Genomic DNA, 27,822 nt, shown 5'->3' with positions numbered 1-27,822 from the left:
ATAATGTGCCCAACACAGTCCTCCAAACAGTATAGTGGGCCCCACATAATCTTCCATACAGTATAATGGGTCCTACATAGTCCTCTATACAGAATAGTGTGTCCAACATAGTCCTTCATATAGTATAATGAGCCCCACATAGTCCTGAATACAGTATTATGAGCTCAACATAGTCTTCTATACAGAATAATGAACTCCACATGGTCCTCCATAAAGAATAATGTGACCCACATAGTCCCTGACACATAATAATGACCCCCATAGTCCTCCATATTGTATAATGGGCCCCACATTGATACAGTATAGTATACCCCACATAGTCCTCCATACAGAAGAATTTCCCCACATTGTCTTCCATACAAAACAATGGGCCCCACATGACATAGTCCTCCATACAGTATAATGGGCCCCATATAGTCGTCCATAAAGAATAATGGCCCTACATACAGTAAAAAGTACTGGGTGCAGTGCCAGAATCACGGGCTAAATATAATCACCCTACGGGCCACAGCTTGACATGTATGCTCTAATGCATGTAGTTATCCAGATTTTTCATGTCTAAACAGTTAAAAGTTGGCACCAAGTAAATTCTTGACTTCATTACTGTCATAGAATAAAGTTTTATAATATCTCATTAATTTTATTTTTTTCTATAAATTAATTCAATTCTCTACATCTACAGTATGGCTTTGAAATTCAGCAATGATTAGCAGGGATTTTTCAAGCCAACATTCCAGAAGATAATAAAGTATCATTTACTAGATAAATTAGACATATGTTCTAGAACCTTAGAGACAGGGCAATGTGGGCACACCCATGTTCCCTTAGTAGATACTTTGATGTTTGAAGCTTTTGAGACGCAGCATAGTTACACAGAATGAAAGATTGACACCTTAATACTTAATAGAAATATATTAAAAATGACTGAATTAATGTACTGGCATTATTCCATTTTAATACTACATATCACATACCTTGATATGAGATTATATTCCTTATCTATGATTATCAGCCAACTTTTTTATTTGTAATGATTGCCAGTGGGGAATCTGTGATAAAGCTACATGCTGCAGATATCTCAGATTCAAATCATAAGAGTCGTATCTATATTGTGTACACATTTTACTTTTCAACTTGAGCTCACAAAAAGTTTTAAAAAATTAGTATGGCCAATTTAGAGTTGGTGTGACCCCAAAAGTACTAGACAGTTTTATTAAATGGTTATTCCCAAAAGCTTTTAAGCATGCATAGGGGATAACTTATTATTTGTCGGAGGTCCGACTGTTGGGAACCTCAGCAATCCCGTGATCTGGTTCCTGAAAATTCTGGCCTGCAGAGTCTGGTTATAATGTGGCTCTGTCAGTGATCAACTGGCAGCTCAAAAAATGGCTACCATGGATAGACTTATGGAAATACAGTCTGTTTACCAGATCTGAGGGGATATCCTGGCATTCATGCTTTAACCCCTATTCAGGGATCTAGACTTACACAGGGGCCCCAGGGTAGGGGTCATGGAGTAAGCTGCTGGCCAGTGGTGCAGGCTGGCAGAAGAGGTCTAAAACAAGAAACAAAAACAAAACACAAGATAGGAGCTAAGCACACAGGTATGAACCAAAAGAGAACAAGGCTACATCTGGCAACTTACAGCAAAATGCTGTAGGAGGGTGTGATCATCTCCAACTGGGTGAAGCAGGGAAATGATTACTTCAGGTGGACAGCACACATACCCATAATGCCAGACTGGACGGTACTACTGGTCCCAGCCACCCTAATCTTAGTGGCTGGACACAGCCTGTGCCTCCCAGAGGTTTAGATTCTGACATCTCCATCACCAGTACTGCTCACAGAATTAATACAACAGCGCCTGGTGACAGAAGTAGACATTGCAGGACTAGTTCCCAGTGAAGATGTGACACCCGTCTTGAGTGGAACAGAGTTACCCATGTTCGATATCAGCTCCGTTCATTGTCTATGGGACTGCCAGAAATATCGGAGCACTGTATTCAGCTATCCACAGAAGTCCTACAGACATTAAATGGAGTAGAGGTCCAGCATGGGTACCTTTGCTCCACTCAAGATGAGGCTCTGCGTAGCCTGGTTCCTGGAATCCAGAGCTCTATTCACTGGGGTCCCAGAAATCAGACCCACGATCATTAAGTTTTTCCCTTTTCAATGGAGATGGGACAATTTTTGATTACGCGAATAGAAAGTAAACAGAAAATACTGAATTTTAAGAACAAATTTACTTCTGGACTTCAGAAACTGATTTTAGATTACCATTGCGTTCTATGATGATAGGTCGGTTCCATAGAACCATCAGTAATCAGGTCTTAAGGCCAGAATAAACAAAGATATCTACCACTATCTGAATGTATGTTACAGTTTACCATGTACGACTACCAGGGCACTATGCCAAGTTTGCCTGAAGGACTGTGTGGGCTTTTGGCATAGTAGGGCTCGTGTGATTTTCTTTCCTGTGTATTTTCATGCTAGATCTATCTACATAGAATAGGTTACATAAATGATGGGTCATTCAAAGGAAGACACATTCTGGGAAAGTTACACTCAACATTTACAGAGCAAATCCATCTCAATCTGGCAGAGCCTTGCAGGTATAAAAAGAGAATAAGGTCGGATTCCTAAACACTCAGGCTGCTTTCACACTAGTGTCAGCACGGGGCCGTCGCTATGTGAAAATAATGCCCGACGTGGGCAGCGGAAGCAGTCTTATGACGCATCCGCTGCCCCATTGGAAGGTCCGGGGAGGAGGGGGCGGAGTTTTGGCTGCGCATGCGCGGTCGAAAATGGCGGACACGACGCGCAAAAAAAGTTACATATAACTTTTTTGTGCCGACGGTCCGCCAAAACACAACGCAACCGTCGCACGATGGTTGCGACGTGTGGCCATATGTCGCAATGCGTCGCTAATGTTAGTCTATGGGGAAAAAACGCATCCTGCAGCCAACAACGCTAGTGTGGAAGTAGCCTTATGCGCGATCTGTACACTTGACAATAGATACATGATGAGGCTTCTCGATCTGTGGGATTTACTTCACGCGACTAACCATCAAGTGCTTCCTGTATCATTACATATACATGACTTTGGTTCATTAAATCTGTATTTTCATGGTATCCCAAAATACCAAGCTGTATTTATGATGCCTGGGTATCTGCAGTTTCTCAGAATACACCTCAATGTGTATTTTTAATTACCGACCACGCTGTGAAATGGCATGATACAGGATATAATGAATGGGTTACTCTCAGTCTAAAGTAAACCATAGTTTAGACGACATTTTTGTGGGAACCTCACACTATATCCTTATGCAATGAAAAATAGCTGTTATATAAAATAAGTATAAGTTTTCCTCTGGTATTTCCGGTGTGGATTTACTGTACTATAAACAGACACAGGACAAAACCTTAGATTATTCTACTGTACTGGATGATGCAGTGTACTACTGAAATGTTAGCATTCTAGAAATCCCTCTATGTCATCTTGGAAATGTAAACATTACTTGTGCCCTTAATGCAATGAAAAGGAACACAACTTTCTAAAATACATTTTAAATTCTTGACTTTTCTAATTTCTGTGAACTAATTAATATTAATTTATATATATATATATAGAGAGAGAGAGAGAGAGAGTGCCTTCAAAAAGTATTCATACCCCATAAACTTTTTCACATTTTTTCATGTTATACCCACAAACGTATTTTATTGGGATTTTATATGATATGCCAATCACTAAGTAGCAAATATTTGTGACGTGTAAGGGAAATTATATACAGTTTTCTAAATATTTTAAAACTATAAATCTGAAAATTGTGACTTGCATTTGTATTCCCCCCCCTCCCCTCCCTTGAGTTAATACTCTATAAGACCAATTACTGATGCAAGTCTTTTCAGTCTGTCTCTTCCAACTTTGCACTTCTAGAGGCTGATGCTTTTTACTCATTCTTCTTTGCAAACTAGCTCTAGCTCAGTGAAATTGGATGAAGGCATCTGTGAACGGTAATTTTAAAATCTTGCCACAGATTCTCAATGGGATTTAGGTCTGGACTGTGGCTGGGCTATTCAAGCACATGAATATACTTTACCCTACACAATTCCATTATAGCTCTGTCAGAATGTTTAGGATCATTGTTCTGCTAGGAGGTAAACCAACCACCCAGTCTCCAGTCTTTTGCAGCCTCCAGTAGATTTTCCTCCAGGATTGTCTTCTATTTAGTTCCATCCATCTTCCCATCAACTCTGACCAGCTTCTCTGTCCCTACTGAAGAAAAGTGTCCCCAAATCATGATGTTGCCACCACCATGTTACACGGTGGGGATAGTGTTTCCAGTATGATGAGCAGTGTTAGTTTTCCGCAACACATTGCATTTTACCCCAAAAGTTCAACTTTGTTTTCATCTGACCAGAGCACCTTCTCTTTCTTCCACCTGCCATGTAGGAGATACAGCTAGCATCTAGAAGAAGGTGTTTTTTTTCTTTGCTTTTTCCTCAACAACTTTGCTTATCCAGATGTTTTAGACAGATTCATGAACTGTGAATTTTACCATATGTCGCATTTTTGTGTACAACTCACTCCATTCCCTGTCTAGAGTAAGGCTTCTCTCAGAGTATTTAGTTTGATGCATTTTGAAACAACCATGCAACTTTTTAAAGAATTTGAGACTTTTGCTGCTAAAAAGAGGCAAACGGTTAAAGACAAAAATAGCGTTAATTTTTAATTTTGATACAAATTAATGAACCGCATCTGTCATTTAGAAGAATTTGGTGCATTAAACTAAAAAAAAGCAAAAAATTAAAAAGACTTCAAATGATAAATAGGGGTCATAGTTTAAAAATACATTTGGTTTTATTAAAGGGGTGGTCTGAAACTAACACTGGTTTATTCACAAATATCTATCTATTTATTGTAGTAGACTATCTGATTTGTTAATATGCCTTAATTAAAAAGTCCATATCAGTGGTGATCGAGCACTAAAATGCTAGAGTGGTCGGTATTCGAATTGAGCACGTCGGATGCTCAGACAGGCTCGAGTTATAAGTGTAATTGAAATCAATGGGAAACTCAAGCATTTTTCCGGAAAATCTTAACAAGAGGGCTGCGGGGGCAGACAAATCGCTGAACTGGATTGAAACAGCATCAACTGTAATAGGAACAGCATGGGGAAATGCCTGGAGGCATCTCTGAGTCCCAGGTCGCTGCTTGGAACAATCTTGTTAGTATTACACCACTTTTACAGACTGACAATACAAGCAAATGGAAAAAAAAATAAAAACGCCTCCTACAACTCTTACGGGCAGCACTGTGGCTCAGTGGATAGCACTGCAGTCTTGCAGCGCTGGGGTCCTGGGTTCAAATCCAAATAAGGACAATATCTGCAAGGAGTTTGAATGTTCTCCCCGTGTTTGCATGGGTTTCCTCCGGGTACTCCGGTTTCCTCCCACATTACAAAGACATACTGATAGGGATTCTAGATTATGAGCCCCATCGGGGATAGCAACGACAATGTGCGCAAACTGTAAAGCGCTATGTTGGCGCTATATAAACATAAAGATTATTATTATAGCTGGGCCATCTCTCCACCTGTCGGCTATGACAACAGTAAATGTCATAGTGGGGGAAAGAAAATTACACCCACTTAGTTATGTGCAGGCTATGTGGCACTATGTTAGACCATAAGCCATGGCTTATTAGGTAAAATACTGGGATTACCTCTTACAGTAGCGAGTCCATAACCGCATTGAATGTAGGGCGTTGTGTAAAATGTTATGCCCGCAACTGCATAACAAATTGAGGTATATGGGAGAAGACCCACAAAGGCGCATGCGCACATTCAGCACTTACGTTCCATGAGAAGCTTGGGCCGCATATGTATAACTTCCGGTTTACATATGCATTCCACCGAGCAAATCTTCCAGTTGTGGATGCGTTCCAGTAACGGAAATTACGTAGGGCAGTAACCGAAAGTTTGTCTATGTCAAACTGCAGGGCACGAATATTAGGCCAGATAATGCCATATGATCCACACGCAACAACAGTGTCTCTTTGATGGCATGATTCCTGTAACCCCAAAGCATCCCCTGATGAGCACAGCGAAACGCGTTGGGTGTGGGGGAGGAAGTATCTACCGCTAAAGCTGGATTCAAGGTTGGGTTGGTGACAATATCCATGCGGGTGAGATCTTTCCAATCTATTTGATATTGATATGCCTATCATACATGCTGTGTTAAACCCCTTAAATTCTTAAAGAATAAGGTGGGAGATGTATGCCTCATAATATGCACCGATAGAACTAGGGGATGCATTAATAAGCAACACCACCTGCGGATTAACGCTGTTGATATTGTTATCCTCTTATTCTGTTGCATATTGGTCCTCTTGGACATATGGTCTCAGAAATGGACTTTACATGTGGAAAACATCCAGGCCTAATAGGTTTAATGAGGTCCTTCTTAAGGACACACCCACTGAATGACATATGTTCCGGATTTAAAATACCTGTGATTTAATGAAATGTGGAGTGGGTGTTTTTTTGACCAATTGATTTATATGGAGTATGCACTGATCGGGCATGACCACAGCACTGGGTCTGTCCAACAAGGCTGATCCGTAGAGAGTAGATACACAGACCCTATACCAACAAATTAAAGGGTTGTGGACTGGTGAAGAAATACAGGATCAGACTATTGAGAATCTAGGGGTCCATCCATGAGTGCCTCATAGAGTCACGTGCAATCCATAAAGTCTTTATGGTTGTTTGCCCTATGCACTTTGCACGTTTGTTATTCTTTGTTGAGTGTATTTATTATCTTTTTAAGGATTTGAATAAAGGTTACATTTTAGTCCAATACGCTAATACCCACATTTTTTGGATTTCATCACTGGCTAAACTCAATCCTTGGTGTCAGTAGCACGTATACCAACCAAGGGAATGACTGCCATCCCGGGGCTCAGCCAGTGTGCCACCAGGGAAATGTAGTGTCCCTGGCCACAATCATTTGTCCAAGTGTCAGTCATTAAGTGGACCTACGCAGTAACTGCTTTGGTCAGGACACAGGTGATGCTATGGGACATGTGCTGGTGTAAGACAGAGTACCAAGGAACAGCCGCCACCATGAGATTGTGGAAAGCCTCAGTGTGCACAACGTATCGAGGGCAAGCAATCTGGAAATGTGGCCAATTAGTGTTTGGGCGGGTTCCTGGGTATTTTATCTTGCATTCCAAGGCCTGATGTAGAGACAGATGGACTCTTCGCTGGGACAAGGAATTGGATGTGGTTGCTGATGGTGTTTGCGAATGTGCAAAGACAGGTGCAGGGTGGGAGGTATCTACACCTGTGTTCTGGATGGGAGATTTGCAAGAATGTAGCACAGTGGAAGAAACAGTGGTGTCACTCTCTGACACTAATTGTGGACCCAGACGTTAGGCCCACCTAGTTGGGTGCTTTGATGACATGTACCTGAGTATGCTGGTAGTGGTCAAGTTAACTGCTGATCTTGGTATGGCCAAGTTTGAAAATGACCATTCTTTTATCGTTTGCACTTTCTTTAAAAGCGCCAGAGTGGGGAATACCTAACCCTTGGCCTGGAAAATTGACGCATGCAGGTGCTCTGGGGAACAGTTGTCTGCCTTTTCGCTCTGGCCACCCCACTGCTTCTTTCTGCTTGTTGCAGTGCTGCAGATCCCTCTGCTCTCCTGGCCTTGCTCTGCATAGCATCTTCCCAGGTTGGGTCAGTGAATTCATCATCCACCACCTCGTCTTCCACTTCCGCAATCTGGTCCTCCTGACTTGTTGACTTAATGACATCACTTGTGGGCAACTGTGCCTCACTATCATCTACCTCTTGAGACACTAATTGCTGTTCCCCACCGTCATCTTTTCATGACTGAGGCTGCTCAAATATTTGGGCATAACTACACACAAGCATCTCATATCCTTCTTGAAATGTGCAAGGCGAGAGGCCAGAATCAATAAAATGGTTTATTTGGTCTTCCAGCTGGTATTTACCTTAGCCCTTATGGCTTTTTAATTGTTCTTAAATATTTAGTTTTTTTGTCTTGCTTGTTTATCTGTATTACAATAAATGTACTTATTTTATTTATAACAGTGATACTTGCCATGTTTACACACTTCTTTTTTCTCATGTCTTCTGTGCTTTACTAAGTGTGTGGCTAGGGATCCTGTACATTACTCTGTACTAGAGTTGAGCGACCTTGACCTTTTTAGAGTCGAGCCGGGTTTTGCGAAACCCGACTATGTCCAAAGTCGGGTCGAGTGAAATCGGCCGATTATGACGTAAAGTCGGGATCGACCGAAACACGAAACCCAATGCAAGTCAATGGGGCAGCATAGTCGGCAGTGAGTGGGGGCCAGGAAAACACCTAGAGTGCCCATTTTAATGTCAAAACCATCCATTCTTCTTAATGAAGCTTGTCAAGCGTAATTTACCTTATAATAATTGGAAGGCATTTGAAATTGGGGGTCATTTGGCTAAAGTTGTGGGGGGTAGGGCTGGTTCAAGTAATTAGTGGGCCCAGGAAATCTGGACCACGTCACGGCAGTGGAGCAGGGAGAGGTAAGTATTTCAACTTTGCAAGTGCTGTGAACCTGAGCAAGCAGGGGGGGCCCACTCGTTGGCATTGGCACTGGCACAGGGCCCCTCAAAGTACAGCGGTGTGTTTGCACGGCGGGGGCGCCTCCCACCGGCAGCAACACTTTTGCGTACTATGAGAGGCCCTGTGCCAGTGACGTCGCCAACTAGTATTCCTCCCCCCACCTGATGAAGGAACCTGCACTTTCATCTGCACCTTCCTCTTTGTCCCCGTGTAAGGTGGTATGGTATGCGGGAAGAGCAACCTGACTTTCAGCAGGGTCACAATGTTGTTGTGTAGCGTGCACGGGGAATGTTGCGTTATGGGTCAATGTACCAGCAGACTCATCTATCACTGGCTGGGCAATGGGCACGATGAAGTGGAAACACAGATATAGGCCCAAAGAAGAAAGTGGGCTAAATGCAGTTCAAAATTGGTAACACAGGAATAACCAGGGGGCATTGCAGTGGAGGACAACTGGAATGAGAGGCTGACACAGAGAGTAGGGCCAAATCAGTAAGTAGTCGAAATGCAGTTCAAAATTGGCAACCGTAGTAAACAGGCGGCACAGCTTTGTTCAGTGGAGGAGAACAGCAAGGAGTGGCAGACACCGATAGTAGGCCCCAACCCAACTAGTAGGCCAAATGCAGTCTAACATTAACAACTACTTAACGAGAGGCTGAAAATGGAATTTCAGGACAGGAAACCAGGAGAACAGCAAGGAGTGGCAGACACCGATAGTAGGCCCCAAACCAACTAGTACGCCAAATGCAGTTGTTCCATTTAACCACAATTTAATGAGAGCCTGAAGATAGAAGCTCAGGAAAGGCAACCTGGTGAAAACCTTGGAGTGTAACACAACCTGTCTCTACACCCCATACCAAATTTGTAGGCCTAATGCAGCGTAGTTTCCACCAACTACTAAACGAGAGCCGGAAGATCGAAGCTCATGAAAGGCAACCCGGGGAACACCTTGGAGTGTAACACAACCTCTCTCTACACCACGAAAGGGCTGATTCTTAGGAAGGAAGGCTGTTGTAAATAAGCATTGCGCGTCCGAGGGTGATTATATTCTTATTCGGTATCTACTCACCCTCGGACGCGCCATGCTTCTTGATTTGTAATTAATGTTTATTTGCAATGTGCTTTTGACTTACTCAATTATTTTTTTAATTATTGATTTTATTAAATTAATAGTTTAACATCTTATTGGAAATAATTTAAAGGAGACGCGACAGGACAACACTCGGTGGATGCCATATCTGTGTTAACAACTCCAAAAAACTTTCAGTTAACTTCTTGCAGGAGAAAGAAATTGTAGCTGTTGGACCTTTGTAGTACAGTTCCAGATATTTGTTGTGTGTTTGTTTTGATTGTTAAAATGTCTGCATTTGAGATCTCAACACGATCTTATTTTTTATAATCAAATTAATTTTTTAAATATTTTATTAGGTTGGTTCAAGGGGTACACGGGCCGCAGTAGACAGGTCAGTGGAGGCCTAGTGGAAGGAGGGACCGCAGATGCGCCACTGTTTCACCCATACACAATTAGTAGGCCTAATGCAGCGTAGTTTCCAACAGCTACTAAACGAGAGCCGGAAGATCGAAGCTCAGGAAAGGCAACCTGGGGAACACCTTGGAGTGTAACACACCATCTCTCTCCACCCCATACCCATTTTGTAGGCCTAATTCAGCGTACTTTTCTACAACTACTAAACGAGAGCATGAAGATCGAAGCTCAGGAAAGGCAACCTGGTGAAAACCTTGGAGTGTAACACAACCTGTCTCTACACCCCATACCAAATTTGTAGGCCTAATGCAGCGTAGTTTCCACCAACTACTAAACGAGAGCCGGAAGATCGAAGCTCATGAAAGGCAACCCGGGGAACACCTTGGAGTGTAACACAACCTCTCTCTACACCACGAAAGGGCTGATTCTTAGGAAGGAAGGCTGTTGTAAATAAGCATTGCGCGTCCGAGGGTGATTATATTCTTATTCGGTATCCACTCACCCTCGGACGCGCCATGCTTCTTGATTTGTAATTAATGTTTATTTGCAATGTGCTTTTGACTTACTCAATTATTTTTTTAATTATTGATTTTATTAAATTAATAGTTTAACATCTTATTGGAAATAATTTAAAGGAGACGCGACAGGACAACACTCGGTGGATGCCATATCTGTGTTAACAACTCCAAAAAACTTTCAGTTAACTTCTTGCAGGAGAAAGAAATTGTAGCTGTTGGACCTTTGTAGTACAGTTCCAGATATTTGTTGTGTGTTTGTTTTGATTGTTAAAATGTCTGCATTTGAGATCTCAACACGATCTTATTTTTTATAATCAAATTAATTTTTTTTATATTTAATGATGTTGGTTCAAGGGGTACACGGGCAGCAATAGACAGGTCAGTGGAGGCCTAGTGGAAGGAGTGACGGCAGACAGGCATCAAAGGCCTAACATTGGGCTGGCTGTAGGCAAGTTAAAATTGGTTCCAGGGGAACACGGCCATCAGTGGCCTGGTCAGTGTAGTTGTAGTTGAAAGAACGGGACGCAGACAGGCTTCGAAGGCCTAACATAATAACATAGGGCTGGCTGTAGGCAAGTTAAAATTGGTTCCAGGGGAACACGGCCATCAGTGGCCTGGTCAGTGTAGTTGTAGTTGAAAGAACGGGACGCAGACAGGCTTCGAAGGCCTAACATAACAAACTTGGGCTGGCTGTAGGCACTTTTAAATTTGTTCCAGGGGTACATGGGCAGCAGTGTATGGTCAGTGGAAGTCTAGTGGAAGGAGTGACCGCAGACAGGCTTCCAAGGCCTAACATAACAAACTTGGGCTGGCTGTAGGCACTTTTAATTTGGTTCCAGGGGTACACGGGCAGCAGTGGTCTGGTCAGTGGAAGTCTAGTGGAAGGAGTGACTGCAGACAGGCTTCCAAGGCCTAACATAACAAACTTGGGCTGGCTGTAGGCACTTTTAAATTGGTTCCAGGGGTACACGGGCAGCAGTGGTCTGGTCTGTGGAAGTCTAGTGGAAGGAGTGACCGCAGACAGGCTTCGAAGGCCTAACATAACAAACTTGGGCTGGCTGTAGGCACTTTTAAATTGGTTCCAGGGGTACACGGGCAGCAGTGGTCTGGTCAGTGGAAGTCTAGTGGAAGGAGTGACCGCAGACAGGCTTCCAAGGCCTAACATAACAAACTTGGGCTGGCTGTAGGCACTTTTAAATTGGTTCCAGGGGTACACGGGCAGCAGTGGTCTGGTCAGTGGAAGTCTAGTGGAAGGAGTGACCGCAGACAGGCTTCCAAGGCCTAACATAACAAACTTGGGCTGGCTGTAGGCACTTTTAAATTGGTTCCAGGGGTACACGGGCAGCAGTGGTCTGGTCTGTGGAAGTCTAGTGGAAGGAGTGACCGCAGACAGGCTTCGAAGGCCTAACATAACAAACTTGGGCTGGCTGTAGGCACTTTTAAATTGGTTCCAGGGGTATACGGGCAGCAGTGGTCTGGTCAGTGGAAGTTTAGTGGAAGGAGTGACCGCAGACAGGCTTCCAAGGCCTAACATAACAAACTTGGGCTGGCTGTAGGCACTTTTAAATTGGTTCCAGGGGTACACGGGCAGCAGTGGTCTGGTCTGTGGAAGTCTAGTGGAAGGAGTGACCGCAGACAGGCTTCGAAGGCCTAACATAACAAACTTGGGCTGGCTGTAGGCACTTTTAAATTGGTTCCAGGGGTACACGGGCAGCAGTGGTCTGGTCAGTGGAAGTCTAGTGGAAGGAGTGACCGCAGACAGGCTTCGAAGGCCTAACATAACAAACTTGGGCTGGCTGTAGGCACTTTTAAATTGGTTGCAGGGGTACACGGGCAGCAGTGGTCTGGTCAGTGGAAGTCTAGTGGAAGGAGTGACCGCAGACAGGCTTCGAAGGCCTAACATAACAAAATTGGGCTGGCTGTAGGCACTTTTAAATTGGTTCCAGGGGTACATGGGCAGCAGTGTATGGTCAGTGGAAGTCTAGTGGAAGGAGTGACGGCAGACAGTCTTCGAAGGCCTATCATAACAAAATTGGGCTGACTGTAGGCACTTTTAAATTGGTTCCAGGGTAACACGGCCAGCAGTGGCCTGGTCAGTGTAGTAGTTGTAGAAAGAAGGGACCGCAGACAGGCTTCGAAGGCCTAACATAACAAAAATGTCAAAACAATGGTATTGTCAGTGCCAGGCATTGAAGGATGTCAGCGCCTAGACTACACATTGGTGAAGCTGTGAGAGATAATTTTGCTAGTGGTAGAGCACTGTTTGAGCTGGGGGGGGAACTGTCTTGTGGCCGGCGGTACAGGCACAGGGCCCCTCATATTACAACGGTGTGTCTGACGTTGGGTGCGCACCACCACCGCCAGAGACACTTTATTGTACTATGAGGGACCCAGTGGCAGTGCCGTCGACCAAAAGCGGCCACACCCACCTCTTCAGACAAACAGCACTCTCAAGGGTCCAAGCGCAAAGTGGCGATAGCACGGCCCCGTGTGGGGAGTTTGGCCATTTCGTGAGGTGGAAACATGTCGTATGCTGGACAATCAGGTGAAGAAAATTACGAGATTGGAAAAGTCATTCAGAATAGTCCACAGGCAAGACCTTTTCATAGGAAAGCTAGGTGTCAGCCGGGCAGGGTGGGGCAAAAGATTTTGAAATCCAGTTGTGGTTCATTTTAATGAAGGTTAGATCATCTACATTTTGGGTAGCCAGACGAGTCCTTTTTTCTGTTAGTATTGAACCTGCAGCACTGAATACTCTTTCTGATAGGACACTAGCTGCCGGGCAAGCAAGCTCCTGCAATGCATATTCTGCCAATTCTGGCCAGGTGTCTAATTTGGATGCCCAGTAATCAAATGGGAATGACGGTTGAGGGAGAACGTCGATAAGGGATGAAAAATAGTTTGTAACCATACTGGACAAATGTTGTCTCCTGTCACTTTGAATTGATGCTGCAGTACCTGTCCTGTCTGCGGTCATAGAAAAATCACTCCACAACCTGGTCAGAAAACCCCTCTGGCCAACGCCACTTCTGATTTCTGCCCCTCTAACACCTCTGGTCTGCTGGCCCCTGGAGCTCGTGTGAGAACGATCACGGGCGCTGTGTGCAGGGAATGCCAGAAGCAAACGGTCAACAAGAGTTGATTGTTTTGTTGCTAATATTAGTTCCAAGTTCTCATGTGGCATAATATTTTGCAATTTGCCTTTATAGCGAGGATCAAGGAGGCAGGCCAACCAGTAATCGTCATCGTTCATCATTTTTGTAATGCGTGTGTCCCTTTTGAGGATACGCAAGGCATAATCCGCCATGTGGGCCAAAGTTCCCGTTGTCAAATCTGCGGTTGTGCTTGGTTGAGGGGCAGTTGCAGGCAAATCTACGTCACTTGTGTCCCTCAAAAAACCAGAACCCGGCCTTGCCACGCCACCAATTTCCCGTGCCCCCGGGAAAGCTTCCTCATTAAAAATATACTCATCCCCATCATCCTCCTCATCCTCCACCTCCTCTTCGCCCGGTACCTCGTCATGTACACTGCCCTGACCAGACAATCGCTGACTGTCATCAAGGCTTTCCTCTTCCTCTGGTGCAGACGCCTGATCCTTTATGTGCGTCAAACTTTGCATCAGCAGACGCATTAGGGGGATGCTCATGCTTATTATGGCGTTGTCTGCACTAACCAGCCGTGTGCATTCCTCAAAACACTGAAGGACTTGACACATGTCTTGAATCTTCGACCACTGCACACCTGACAACTCCATGTCTGCCATCCTACTGCCTGCCCGTGTATGTGTATCCTCCCACAAAAACATAACAGCCCGCCTCTGTTCGCACAGTCTCTGAAGCATGTGCAGTGTTGAGTTCCACCTTGTTGCAACGTCTATGATTAGGCGATGCTGGGGAAGGTTCAAAGAACGCTGATAGGTCTGCATACGGCTGGAGTGTACAGGCGAACGGCGGATATGTGCGCAAAGTCCACGCACTTTGAGGAGCAGGTCGGATAACCCCGGATAACTTTTCAGGAAGCACTGCACCACCAGGTTTAAGGTGTGAGCCAGGCAAGGAATGTGTTTCAGTTGGGAAAGGGAGATGGCAGCCATGAAATTCCTTCCGTTATCACTCACTACCTTGCCTGCCTCAAGATCTACAGTGCCCAGCCACGACTGCGTTTCTTGCTGCAAGAACTCGGACAGAACTTCCGCGGTGTGTCTATTGTCGCCCAAACACTTCATAGCCAATACAGCCTGCTGACGTTTGCCAGTAGCTGCCCCATAATGGGAGACCTGGTGTGCAACAGTGGCAGGTGCGGATGGAGTGTTTGTGCGACTGCGGTCTGTGGACGAGCTCTTGCTTCTGCAGGAGGACGAGGAGGAGGAGGAGGAGGAGGGGGTGCGAACGGCTACAGACAACTGTTTACTAGACCGTGGGCTAGGCAGAACTGTCCCAAACTTGCTGTCCCCTGTGGACCCTGAATCCACCACATTTACCCAGTGTGCCGTGATGGACACGTAACGTCCCTGGCCATGCCTACTGGTCCATGCATCTGTTGTCAGGTGCACCTTTGTGCTCACAGATTGCCTGAGTGCATGGACGATGCGCTCTTTAACATGCTGGTGGAGGGCTGGGATGGCTTTTCTGGAAAAAAAGTGTCGACTGGGTAGCTCGTAGCGTGGTACAGCGTAGTCCATCAGGTCTTTGAAAGCTTCGCTTTCAACTAACCGGTAGGGCATCATCTCTAACGAGATTAGTCTAGCTATGTGGGCGTTCAAACCCTGTGTACGCGGATGCGAGGCTAAGTATTTCCTTTTTCTAACCATAGTCTCATGTAGGGTGAGCTGGACTGGAGAGCTGGAGATCGTGGAACTAGCGGGGGTGCCGGTGGACATGGCAGACTGAGAGACGGTGGGAGATGGTATTGTTGCCGCCGGTGCCCTAGATGCAGTGTTTCCTACTACGAAACTGGTGATTCCCTGACCCTGACTGCTTTGGCCTGGCAAAGATACCTGCACAGATACAGCAGGTGGTGCGCTAAATGGTGGTCCTACACTGCCGGAAGGGATGTTGCGTTGATGACTAGCTTCATTGGCCGAGGGTGCAACAACCTTAAGGGACGTTTGGTAGTTAGTCCAAGCTTTCAAATGCATGGTGGTTAAATGTCTATGCATGCAACTAGTATTGAGACTTTTCAGATTCTGACCTCTGCTTAAGGAAGTAGAACATTTTTGACAGATGACTTTGCGCTGATCAATTGGATGTTGTTTAAAAAAAATGCCAGACTGCACTCTTTCTAGCATCGGATACCTTTTCAGGCATTGCAGACTGAGCTTTAACCGGATGGCCACGCTGTCCTCCACCAGGTTTTGGCTTTGCCACGCGTTTTGGGCAAGATACGGGCCCGGCAGATGGAACCTGTGGCGATGTTGATGCCTGCTGCGGCCCCTCCTCCTCCTCTGCTTCAGAACTGCTGCCGCCTGCACCCTGTTCCCCCAATGGCTGCCAATCGGGGTCAAGAACTGGGTCATCTAATAACTCTTCTTGTACCTCCTGCGCAACTTCGTCTGTGTCACCGTGTCGTTCGGTGGTATAGCGTTCGTGATGGGGCAACATAGTCTCATCAGGGTCTGATTCTTGATCAGCACCCTGCGAGGGCAATGTTGTGGTCTGAGTCAAAGGACCAGCATAGTAGTCTGGCTGTGGCTGTGCGTCAGTGCACTCCATGTCAGATTCAACTTGTAATGGGCATGGACTGTTAACTGCTTCACTTTCTAAGCCAGGGACGGTATGTGTAAAGAGCTCCATGGAGTAACCCGTTGTGTCGCCTGCTGCATTCTTCTCTGTTGTTGTTTTTGCTGAAGAGGACAAGGAAGTGACTTGTCCCTGACCGTGAACATCCACTAACGACGCGCTGCTTTTACTTTTACCAGTTTCACGAGAGGAGGCAAAAGAGCTAGAGGCTGAGTCAGCAAGATAAGCCAAAACTTGCTCTTGCTGCTCCGGCTTTAAAAGCGGTTTTCCTAATCCCAGAAAAGGGAGCGTTCGAGGCCTTGTGTAGCCGGACGACGAACCTGGCTCCACAGCTCCAGACTTAGGTGCAATATTTTTTTCCCCACGACCACCTGATGCTCCACCACTACCACTACCCTCATTACCAGCTGACAATGAACGCCCCCGGCCACGACCTCTTCCACTAGACTTCCTCATTGTTTTAAAAACGTAACTAAACTAACGTTATTTGTTGCAGTCACACAACTTACACGGTGAGCTATAACTTCAGTATGATTTAGCTACCCCTTTACAGGTTGGTGAGACCACAGCGAAAATCAGGCCCAATGTTACACACTCTGTTTTTGGTGGCTGCAAATTAGAGAGATGCCCCACACGCAGGACTGTCACTGAAGCACAAATGTTAATATTAATGTCACACTATTATTTTTTTTTTATTTTTTTTTTTTCAGGAACACTTTAGAAACCCCAAAAAAAAATAAAATAGATTTTTGCAGGGAGAATTTAGAAAACAAATGTAACAAACTATATGCTTTCTATGGGCCACTGAGTGAGAGATGACGCACACAGGAATCAGGAGTGGCACACAAGCCCAGAGGCCAATATTTTTCTACCAATGATTGATGGAGTTATTTTCTCTGGTAGATTTTGGAACCCAAATCAAGGAAAAAAAATATAGGCTTTCTATGGACCACAATTGGAGAGAGAGAGAGAGAGAGAGAGAGAGAGAGAGAGAGAGAGAGAGAGAGAGAGAGAGAGAGAGATGGCACACCCAGGAGTCAAGACTGGCACACAAGCAGAAAGGCCAATATTAATCTCCCATTTTTGGGGGGGGTTTGTTTTTTTTTTTTTTTTTCAGGGAGACTTTAGAAAAAAAAATAATAAAAAAAATATGATTTTATCAGGAAGAATTTAGAAACCAAATAAAATAAAATGATTTTTTCAGGGAGAATTTATAAAACAAATAAAAACAAAAATAGGCGTTCTATGGCCCACTGACTGAGAGATGACGCACACAGGAGTCAGGAGTGGCACACAAGCCCAGAGGCCAATATTTTTCTACCAATGATTGATGTAGTTATTTTCTCTGGTAGATTTTGGAACCCAAATCAAGGAAAAAAAATATAGGCTTTCTATGGACCACAATTGGAGAGAGAGAGAGAGAGAGAGAGAGAGATGGCACACCCAGGAGTCAAGACTGGCACACAAGCAGAAAGGCCAATATTAATCTCCCACTGTTTTTTTTGGTTGTTTTTTTTTTTTTTTTTCAGGGAGACTTTAGAAAAAAAAATAATAAAAAAAATATGATTTTATCAGGAAGAATTTAGAAACCAAATAAAATAAAATGATTTTTTCAGGGAGAATTTAGAAAACAAATAAAACCAAAAATAGGCGTTCTATGGCCCACTGACTGAGAGATGACGCACACAGGAGTCAAGACTGGCACACAAGCAGAAAGGCCAATATTAATCTCCCACTGTTTTTTTTTTTTTTTTTTTTTTTTCAGGGAGACTTTAGAAAAAAAATTAATAAAAAAAATATGATTTTATCAGGAAGAATTTAGAAACCAAATAAAATAAAATGATTTTTTCAGGGAGAATTTATAAAACTAATAAAACAAAAAATAGGCGTTCTATGGCCCACTGAGTGAGAGATGACGCACACAGGAGTCAAGACTGGCACACAAGCAGAAAGGCCAATATTAATCCCCCACTGTTTTTTTTGTTTGTTTTTTTTTTTGTTTTGTTTTTTTCAGGGAGACTTTAGAAAAAAAAATAATAAAAAAAATATGATTTTATCAGGAAGAATTTAGAAACCAAATAAAATAAAATGATTTTTTCAGGGAGAATTTAGAAAACAAATAAAACCAAAAATAGGCGTTCTATGGCCCACTGACTGAGAGAGAGAGAGAGAGATGGCACGCTTAGTACTGGCACACAAGCCCAAAGGGCAATATTAATCTCCCTTTTTTTTTCAGGGAGAATTTCTAAAACCCAAAAAAAAAAAAAAATAGGCTTTCTATGGCCCACTATTTGTGAGAGAGATGGGACGCTCAGGACTGGCACAGATGGCACGCTCAGGACTGGCACAGAAGCCCAGAGGCCAATATTAATCTCCCTTTTTTTCTGGGAGAATTTATAAAACCAAAAAAATATTTAAATAGGCTTTCTATGGCCCACTATTTGTGAGAGAGATGGCACGCTCAGGACTGGCACAGATGGCACGCTCACAACTGGCACACAAGCCCAGAGGCCAATATTAATCTCCCTTTTTTTCAGGGAGAATTTATAAAACCAAAAAAAAAATTAAATAGGCTTTCTATGGCCTACTATTTGTGAGAGAGATGGCACGCTCAGGACTGGCACAGATGGCACGCTCACAACTGGCACACAAGCCCAGAGGCCAATATTAATCTCCCTTTTTTCAGGGAAAATTTATAAAACCAAAAAAAAAATTAAATAGGCTTTCTATGGCCCACTATTTGTGAGAGAGATGGCACGCTCAGGACTGGCACAGATGGCACGCTCACAACTGGCACACAAGCCCAGAGGCCAATATTAATCTCCCTTTTTTCAGGGAAAATTTATAAAACCAAAAAAAAAATTAAATAGGCTTTCTATGGCCCACTATTTGTGAGAGAGATGGCACGCTCAGGACTGGCACAGATGGCACGCTCACAACTGGCACACAAGCCCAGAGGCCAATATTAATCTCCCTTTTTTCAGGGAGAATTTATAAAACCAAAAAAAAAAATTAAATAGGCTTTCTATGGCCCACTATTTGTGAGAGAGATGGCACGCTCAGGGCTGGCACAGATGGCACGCTCACAACTGGCACACAAGCCCAGAGGCCAATATTAATCTCCCTTTTTTCAGGGAAAATTTATAAAACCAAAAAAAAAATTAAATAGGCTTTCTATGGCCCACTATTTGTGAGAGAGATGGCACGCTCAGGACTGGCACAGATGGCACGCTCACAACTGGCACACAAGCCCAGAGGCCAATATTAATCTCCCTTTTTTTCAGGGAGAATTTATAAAACCAAAAAAAAAATTAAATAGGCTTTCTATGGCCCACTATTTGTGAGAGAGATGGCACGCTCAGGGCTGGCACAGATGGCACGCTCAGGACTGGCACACAAGCCCAGAGGCCAATATTAATCTCCCTTTTTTTCAGGGAGAATTTATAAAACCCAAAAAAAAATAAAATAGGCTTTCTATGGCCCACTATTTGTGAGAGAGATGGCACACTCAGGACTGGCACACAAGCCCAAAGGCCAATATTAATCTCCCACTGTATTTTTATCAGGGAGAATTTATACACCCCACAAAAAAAAATACAGAAAAATGAAAAGGCTTTCTATGGCCCACTATGTGAGAGAGATGGCACACACAGGGATGGCACTCTAGCAGAAATGCCAAATTGCCAATCTTAATCTCCCACCAAAAGAAAAAAAAAAAAAAAAACAGGGAATGTCCTACAATTACTATCTCCCTGCCTGCAGTAATCTCAGCCAGGTATGGCAGGCAGCTACTATCTCCCTGCCTGCAGTAATCTCAGCCAGGTATGGCAGGCAGCAATAAGGAGTGGACTGATGCACAAATCAAATAAAAAGTGTGGACAAACAAAAAAGATAGCTGTGCAGAAAGGAAGGAACAAGAGGATTTGTGCTTTGAAAAAAGCAGTTGGTTTGCACAGCGGCGTACACACAGCAATGCAGCTATCAGGGAGCCTTCTAGGGCAGCCCAATGAGCTACAGCGCTGAGGGGAAAAAAAAAAAAAAAAACTTCCACTGTCCCTGCACACCGAGGGTGGTGTTGGACAGTGCAAATCGCTGCAGCACAAGCGGTTTTGTGGTTAATGGACCCTGCCTAACGCTATCCCTGCTTCTGACAAAGTGGCAGCAACCTCTCCCTAAGCTCAGATCAGCAGCAGTAAGATGGCGGTCGGCGGGAACGCCTCTTTATAGCCCCTGTGACGTCGCAGACAGCAAGCCAATCACTGCAATGCCCTTCTCTAAGATGGTGGGGACCAGGACCTATGTCATCACGCTGCCCACACTCTGCGTTTACCTTCATTGGATGAGAAATGGCGCTTTTCGCGTCATTGAAACGCGACTTTGGCGCGAAAGTCGCGTACCGCATGGCCGACCCCGCACAGGGGTCGGATCGGGTTTCATGAAACCCCGACTTAGCCAAAAGTCGGCGACTTTTGAAAATGTTCGACCCGTTTCGCTCAACCCTACTCTGTACTAGTGCTCTCAATACTTTTTTATAAGCAATATTAAACCCTGCGCAGCAGCCTTTAATCCAAAACTATCCCTTCACTGAATGCAGGTAACAGAGGTTTTACTACAGAGAGGAAAATATTTATCCCTGACAAGGACTGTTGTTTTAACGGTGGAGCAGCAGCGGCATACAAATTCTGCAATATTGAACCCTTCCTAGATTTCGCTAACCCAAATCTATTCCTCCACTGAATGGAGGTAACCTCACTTTTACTACTGAAAGCAAAATATTTACCCCTGACAAGGACTGTTGTTTTAATGCAGCAGAAGCAGTTTACAAGTACTGTAATAGCACTAATAAACCCTGACAATATCCCTGCTCTAAAATACGCTCTCCCTCCTATAACAACTCTCCCTGAACTGCTTTCTGAACACAGTATGCCGAGCACCATGTCACCAATCTTATATAAGACACAATGACCCGATGAGGCCAGCCAACCACAGTAGTACCAGTATCCAACATGACTATGGCATTACCGTGTAAGGCGGGGAATCCCTGCATGTTCATTGGCTGCCTAACAAGTGACAAACATGCAGGGGGCGCACTCGAGCATGGCGCTCGAACAGCCTGGATACTCAATCTAGTAATGAGCATGCACAAGTGGCCCGATGGTCAGTGATGTCCGTTTTAAGGGCTGGGCTAGTCCCATCTCTACTGAGCATGTGTCGGTTGTCAATTCTGACATATGCTGAGCACTGGCTCTCTTGTCACTGTGTGATATCCTTTTCAATGCAAAATAACAGTGATAAATTGCTCTATTGAACTTGTCAAACAATGGGGGATTCAGGAATGTGTCCAGTGATCACACATTTATATTTATTTATGATTTGGATAATTGATAAACGCATTTACCATATAGTTGGAAAATATATCCTGTAAACTTTTCACTAAGTTATACAGATTTTCAGCCTCTTGATATAATTTCTTTTTTATTATTCACTGAAGAATAGCAGCAATCTTAAAAACGATAAGAACGTTGAATTACTAAATATATCAATCTCACAGTTCCATAACATTTAATTCTAAAATTATTAATCTTTACTCACATAAAACCAAAACCGCACACTTCAACCTCTAGGTCTAAGCATGTACATACCAGGTGCATGAAAAGTTAGACCCGGTAGATAAACTACAATTTTGGCACAGATCCAAAAGTTATAGTAAGTTACAAAAACCATAAAGACTGCTAAGACCAAGTACTGTCCTCCCCAGTGTTTACTGTGCAAATAATTCATATCCAACATAATTACTATGAAGGGGAGCATTTGTGTCCATCCTATATTTTCGTAGCACCAACATGTTTTGCAGTGTTCTACAGAGAATGCATTCATACTCACGGGTAAAAGGAGCTCAAAGGAGCTTACAGTCTAATTTCCCCACCACATACAGGAACTCATTTTCCACGCAACCACTTAACCTGTCAGTTATATTTCTGGGCTGCGGGAAATTCACATGAAGGAACAGAGAACATGTAAATATCAGAAAAGTGGAGCAGCTTTCCAGACGAACACATGACCACTAATGTCCTCTGTGTTCTACAATCTATTATGCCTGGCCATTTGCTCGATATCATGAAATGTAAAATAGATGAGATTCTACATTTTATCGGGATATAAAACAATGTTTCTTTGGTTACTTTTCAGCTATTTCCCTCTTTCCTATGATGAAGGAGAAGATTACTGCTGTTCTGTTGGGTAAGTGTTCGAAAAAACTCAGAACTCAGTTCAAAGATATGCTTAACCCCTTCATGACCAGGGGATTTTTCGTTTTTCCGTGTTCGTTTTTCGCTCCCCTCCTTCCCAGAGCCATAACTTTTTTATTTTTCCGTCAATTTGGCCATGTGAGGGCTTATTTTTTGCGGGACGAGTTGTACTTTTGAACGACATCATTGGTTTTAACAAGTCGTGTACTAGAAAATGGGAAAAAAATTCCAAGTGCGGTGAAATTGCAAAAAAAGTGCAATCCCACATTGGTTTTTTGTTTGGCTTTTTTGCTAGGTTCACTAAATGCTAAAAATGACCTGCCATTATGATTCTCCAGGTCATTACGAGTTCATAGACACCAAACATGACTAGGTTATTTTTTATCTAAGTGGTGAAAAAAAATTCCAAACTTTGCTAAAAAAAAAAAAAAAAAAATTGCGCCATTTTCCGATACTCGTAGCGTCTCCATTTTTCGTGATCTGGGGTCGGTTGAGGGCTTATTTTTTGCGTGCCGAGATGACGTTTTTAATGATAGCATTTCGGTGCAGATACGTTCTTTTGATCGCCCGTTATTGCATTTTAATGCAATGTCGAGGCGACCAAAAAAACGTAATTCTGGCGTTTCGAGTTTTTTTCCCGCTACGCTGTTTAGCGATCAGGTTAATACTTTTTTTTATTTGATAGATCGGGCAATTCTGAGCGCAGCGATACCAAATATGCGTAGATTTGATATTTTTTTTATTGATTTATTTTGATTGGGGCGAAAGGGGGGTGATTTAAACTTTTATGTTTTTTTTATTTTTTTCACATTTTTTTAAACTTTTTTTTTTAACTTTTGCCATGCTTCAATAGCCTCCATGAGAGGCTAGAAGCAGGCACAAGCCGATCGGCTCTGCTACATAGCAGCGATCTGCTGATCGCTGCTATGTAGCAGAATTGCACGTGTGCTGTGAGCGCCGACCACAGGGTGGCGCTCACAGCGACGGGCAATCAGTAACCATAGAGGTCTCAAGGACCTCTATGGCTACAATGGAGACGCATCGCCGACCCCCGGACATGTGACGGGGGTCGGCGATGACGTCATTTCCGGCCGCCCGGCCGGAAGCGGTAGTTAAATGCCGCTGTCTGCGTTTGACAGCGGCATTTAACTAGTTAATAGGTGCGGGCAGATCGCGATTCTGCCCGCGCCTATTACGGGCACATGTCAGCTGTTCAAAACAGCTGACATGTCCCGGCTTTGGTGCGGGCTCACCGCGGAGCCCTGCATCAAAGCAGGGGAGCCGGCATCGGACGGTATAGTACGTCCGATGCCGGTAAGGGGTTAAAGGGGTCGTCCAAGACTTTAACAGTGATGACCTATGTTTAAGATAAGTCATCAATGTCTTATCAGTGGGGGTGCGACCAGAGGTATATCTAGATTTTCTGGCACCTGGGATAAGAATTCAGTTCGGCACCCCTCCCACCAAGCACATATGCGATTTGGACACTTAGGGTACCGTCACACTATACGATTTACCTACGATCACGACCAGCGATATGACCTGGCCGTGATCGTAGGTAAATCGTAGTGTGGTCGCTGGGGAGCTGTCACACAGACCGCTCTCCAGCGACCAAGATGCCGAGGTCCCTGGGTAACCAGGGTAAACATCGGGTAACTAAGCGCAGGACCGCGCTTAGTTGCCCGATGTTTACCCTGGTTATAAGCGTTAAACTAAAAAAAAAAAAACAGCACATACTTACATTCTGGTGTCCGTCAGGTCCCTTGCAGTCTGCTTCCCGAACTCAGTGACTGCCGGCCGTAAAGTGAAAGTGAAAGCACAGCCGCTGTGCTCTGCTTTCACTTTACGGCCGGCAGTCACAGTGCTGGAAGCAGACGGCAAGGGACCTGACGGACAGCAGAATGTAAGTATGTGCTGTTTGTTTTTTTTTAGTTTAACGCTTGTAACCAGGGTAAACATCGGGTAACTAAGCGCGGTCCTGCGCTTAGTTACCCGATGTTTACCCTGGTTACAAGCGAACGCATCGCTGGATCGCATCGCTAGATCGCTAGATCGGTGTCACACACACCGATCTAGCGATGACAGCGGGAGATCCAGCGATGAAAGAAAGTTCTAAACGATCTGCTACGACGTACGATTCTCAGCAGGATCCCTGATCGCTGCTGCGTGTCAGACACAGCGATATCGTAACGATATCGCTGGAACGTCACGAATCGTACCGTCGTAGCGATCGAAATGTTATAGTGTGACGGTACCCTTAGTCACGTGCCGATAAGCTGCTCCCCCTGATTCAATGTTCAGTGAAAAACTGAGAGAAGCAGAAGAGAAGCTTGTTGTTACATAACAGCGGAAGTATGAAAATCGCATATGAGTGAAGCAGCCATGTGATGACTGCTGGAACCAGCAAGCAGAGCTAAATCCTGACAGTGAGGATATTACACTCTGTTAGGATTGGCTGCAGGGCTTCATTTTATAATTAAAGAGTGTGTCCAGGATTGAGATAAAAATCTGCAGTCACTATAGGTGGCTGCAGACTTCTGAATTCTCATAGTGCATGCGCTGCACACTTTTAGGATTCTCCCTTGCACAACTTCAGCTCTGGCAAAAATTAAGAGACCACTGCAACAAAACCCTGTCATGGGCAGCCCAATCTCCAGACCTGAACCCCATTGACAACCTCTGGAATGTAATCAAGAGGACGATGGATAGTCACAAGCCTTCAAACAAAGAAGAACTGCTTAAATTATTGTGCTAAAAGCAGTGTGAAAGACAGGTGGAAAGCATGCCAAGACGCATGAAAGCTGTGATTAAAAATCATTGTTATTCCACAAAATATTGATTTCTGAACTCTTCCTGAGTTAAAACATTAGTATTGTTGTTTCTAAATGATTATGAACTTGTTTTATTTGCATTATTTGAGGTCTGAAAGCACTGGTTATTTTTTTTTTTATTTTGACCATTTCTCCTTTTCAGAAAAAAAATACAAAATTTATTGCTTGGAAATTCGGAGACATGTTGTCAGAAGTTTATAGACTAAAAGAACAATTTACATTTTACTCAAAAATATACCTATGAAGAGAAAAATCAGACAAACTGAACATTTTGCAGTGGTCTCTTAATTTTTGCCAGAACTGTATATATTTCGCGTTAGAACTAAGACACATCTTTAAAGTTTCATGTATTTGTAACCTCTATTTGCTCTTTTCTTACAGTTTTGATTCTGACTTGTACATGTGTATCTTCAAAAAAGAACAGAAAGAATAAACGTATGTAATATTTTTTAGCATCTCCAGTGCCACCTAGTGGACCTATTGATGTAAAACAAGGTTGGATATTTTTGAAATAGTGATGTGACAGTGTATATAACAAAGTGCTTGTTATACACAATTTATCTTCCCATCATTGAGCCACAATCAATCGATATACTTAAATTAATTGATCTAATAACTATTGTCCCTAAGGCTAAAACTGTAAAATTGTAAGAGCTAAGTGTTTTATGTCATGGTCATCTGAATGTTATCCCTGTAACAGTTGTTCCCATTGTTATAAATATAATTTGGCATACATGCATACGTCAGCCAAGCATACAATTAAGGGGGTGGCCACTTGAACTTTATTTTTATGAAATATAATTTTGTAGCACTATATGTGTTGCAAATTCTCCTCCTGGGCTAGTTAGTGTCACCTTCCTCGCAGACTGCACAGCACTTACATCCAAAACATGTCTGATGGTAGAAGAACATGTGACCAGACCTGTCCACCAGCCTTGTCCAAATGAAAAGCAGCTTTTCTATGCGTATTGTTTTTCAATTGGACGAGGTTGATTGACAGGATTGGTCAGATGTGCCTCCATCAGCAGAATTTTTGGAAAAGGAAAATTTCTGAAAATAGTAATAAACAACTCTTTAAAGAGTTCAAGACCAGTCCATTTTATCCACTACCTGATCAGACAAATTTCTGGTGTTTTTCATACTTGCAGTTTAAAGAGCTTTAAAAATTTACCCAAAGCCCAATTTTTGGGTATTTTCATACTCTCATCTTTCATTTTTTGCTGATATAAGATTGTATCTGTGATAAAGTAAAGAAAATATGTATTTTATTTTTCTATTTTTTTATTCTTTACTTATGATTTTGTTATTTATGACTACAAAGCATCACTAAAATACTGTACATTTTAAAATATGTTCCCTTTCCAGTTTATTTATGTTGATAAGGCTAGTAACAGCAATTTGGATTGTCAGTAGCTTTTTTTTAAATTTATTTATTTGTTTATTTTACTATTTATTTTTATCATATATTGTCACCCAATAAGGTCATGCAGAGATCTTTGAGGGCATTTCAACTTTTAAGTACTTTTTTAAAACTGATTTCCCCTGTTATTGGGACTAGTATATTAGCCCTAGTTACAGAGTGAATCCAGCCTCCTGGTTGCTTAGCAGGCCCAGCTGGGTCTTCTAGAACCCAGCAGCTCTTGCTCTCTTCCTACATCTGGCAATCAAATGATCACTGGGTCTGTTAAAGCAAAGCACCTTTAAGGGTATGTGTCCACGATCAGGATGGCCGGCGGTATCGTCGGAGCGGCTTTGCCGCTCTGCGCTAAGCCCTGCCCCCTTCTGGGATGTGATGATGCCGGATGTTTTCATAGCACACATCCAGCATCATCGCACCCATCGCATAGGGCCCTGTGCTATATCTTGCAGCGACGCAGCGTCGCCGCAAGCTATACGGACATGCTGCGATCTGAAAAGACGCGCAGCATGCCTGGAGTCGCAGGGCCGCCGCGTGCGTGTTACCACGCATAGTGGAGACGGGATTTCATTCAATCCCCTCCACTATGCTGTAACATCTGGACGCTGCGTGTCTGACGCTGCGGCTCTATGCAGCGTCAGACACGCAGCGTTTCCTGCACGTGGAAACATACCCTAAGGCTTCCTACTGCTGTATGCACAGCGCTTGCTTAGTGCTGCTTATACAGTGATCGGGAGGACAGAGATGGTAATAAACCATCTCTATCTTCTCTATGGGGAGTCCAGTTGTGGCTGATAGCCGACTCCCAGCTACCATCACGCAGTGACATTTAAAATGTTTTAGAAAGTAGTTAAAATGGAACTCTACTATCACTAAACTTTGCATAAATGCATGATCCAGACAAATCTAAGAAAACTTTGTAATATATTTTATCAGATGAATGTTTTCATCCCCA

The 27,822-nt window shown here is 43.6% G+C and overlaps 1 protein-coding gene across 1 annotated transcript in view; it reads left to right on the top strand.

Moving 5' to 3' along the window:
- VIT (vitrin) overlaps positions 1 to 27,822 on the top strand; it is a 359,312-nt gene that overhangs the window by 233,807 nt on the left and 97,683 nt on the right. The window contains exons 2-3 of the mRNA XM_069769135.1: positions 22,561 to 22,611; positions 25,832 to 25,885. Of these exons, the coding sequence (XP_069625236.1) occupies positions 22,578 to 22,611; positions 25,832 to 25,885 (88 nt within the window). The 5' untranslated portion in view covers positions 22,561 to 22,577. The remainder of the gene's footprint in view (positions 1 to 22,560; positions 22,612 to 25,831; positions 25,886 to 27,822) is intronic.

This window comes from Ranitomeya imitator, chromosome 5 (assembly GCF_032444005.1).
Source record: "Ranitomeya imitator isolate aRanImi1 chromosome 5, aRanImi1.pri, whole genome shotgun sequence".
In the NCBI taxonomy this organism is placed as follows: Eukaryota; Metazoa; Chordata; class Amphibia; order Anura; family Dendrobatidae; genus Ranitomeya; species Ranitomeya imitator.
The sequence above is the reverse complement of the archived record's forward strand: the minus strand, read 5'-3'. Positions and strand labels throughout refer to the sequence as shown.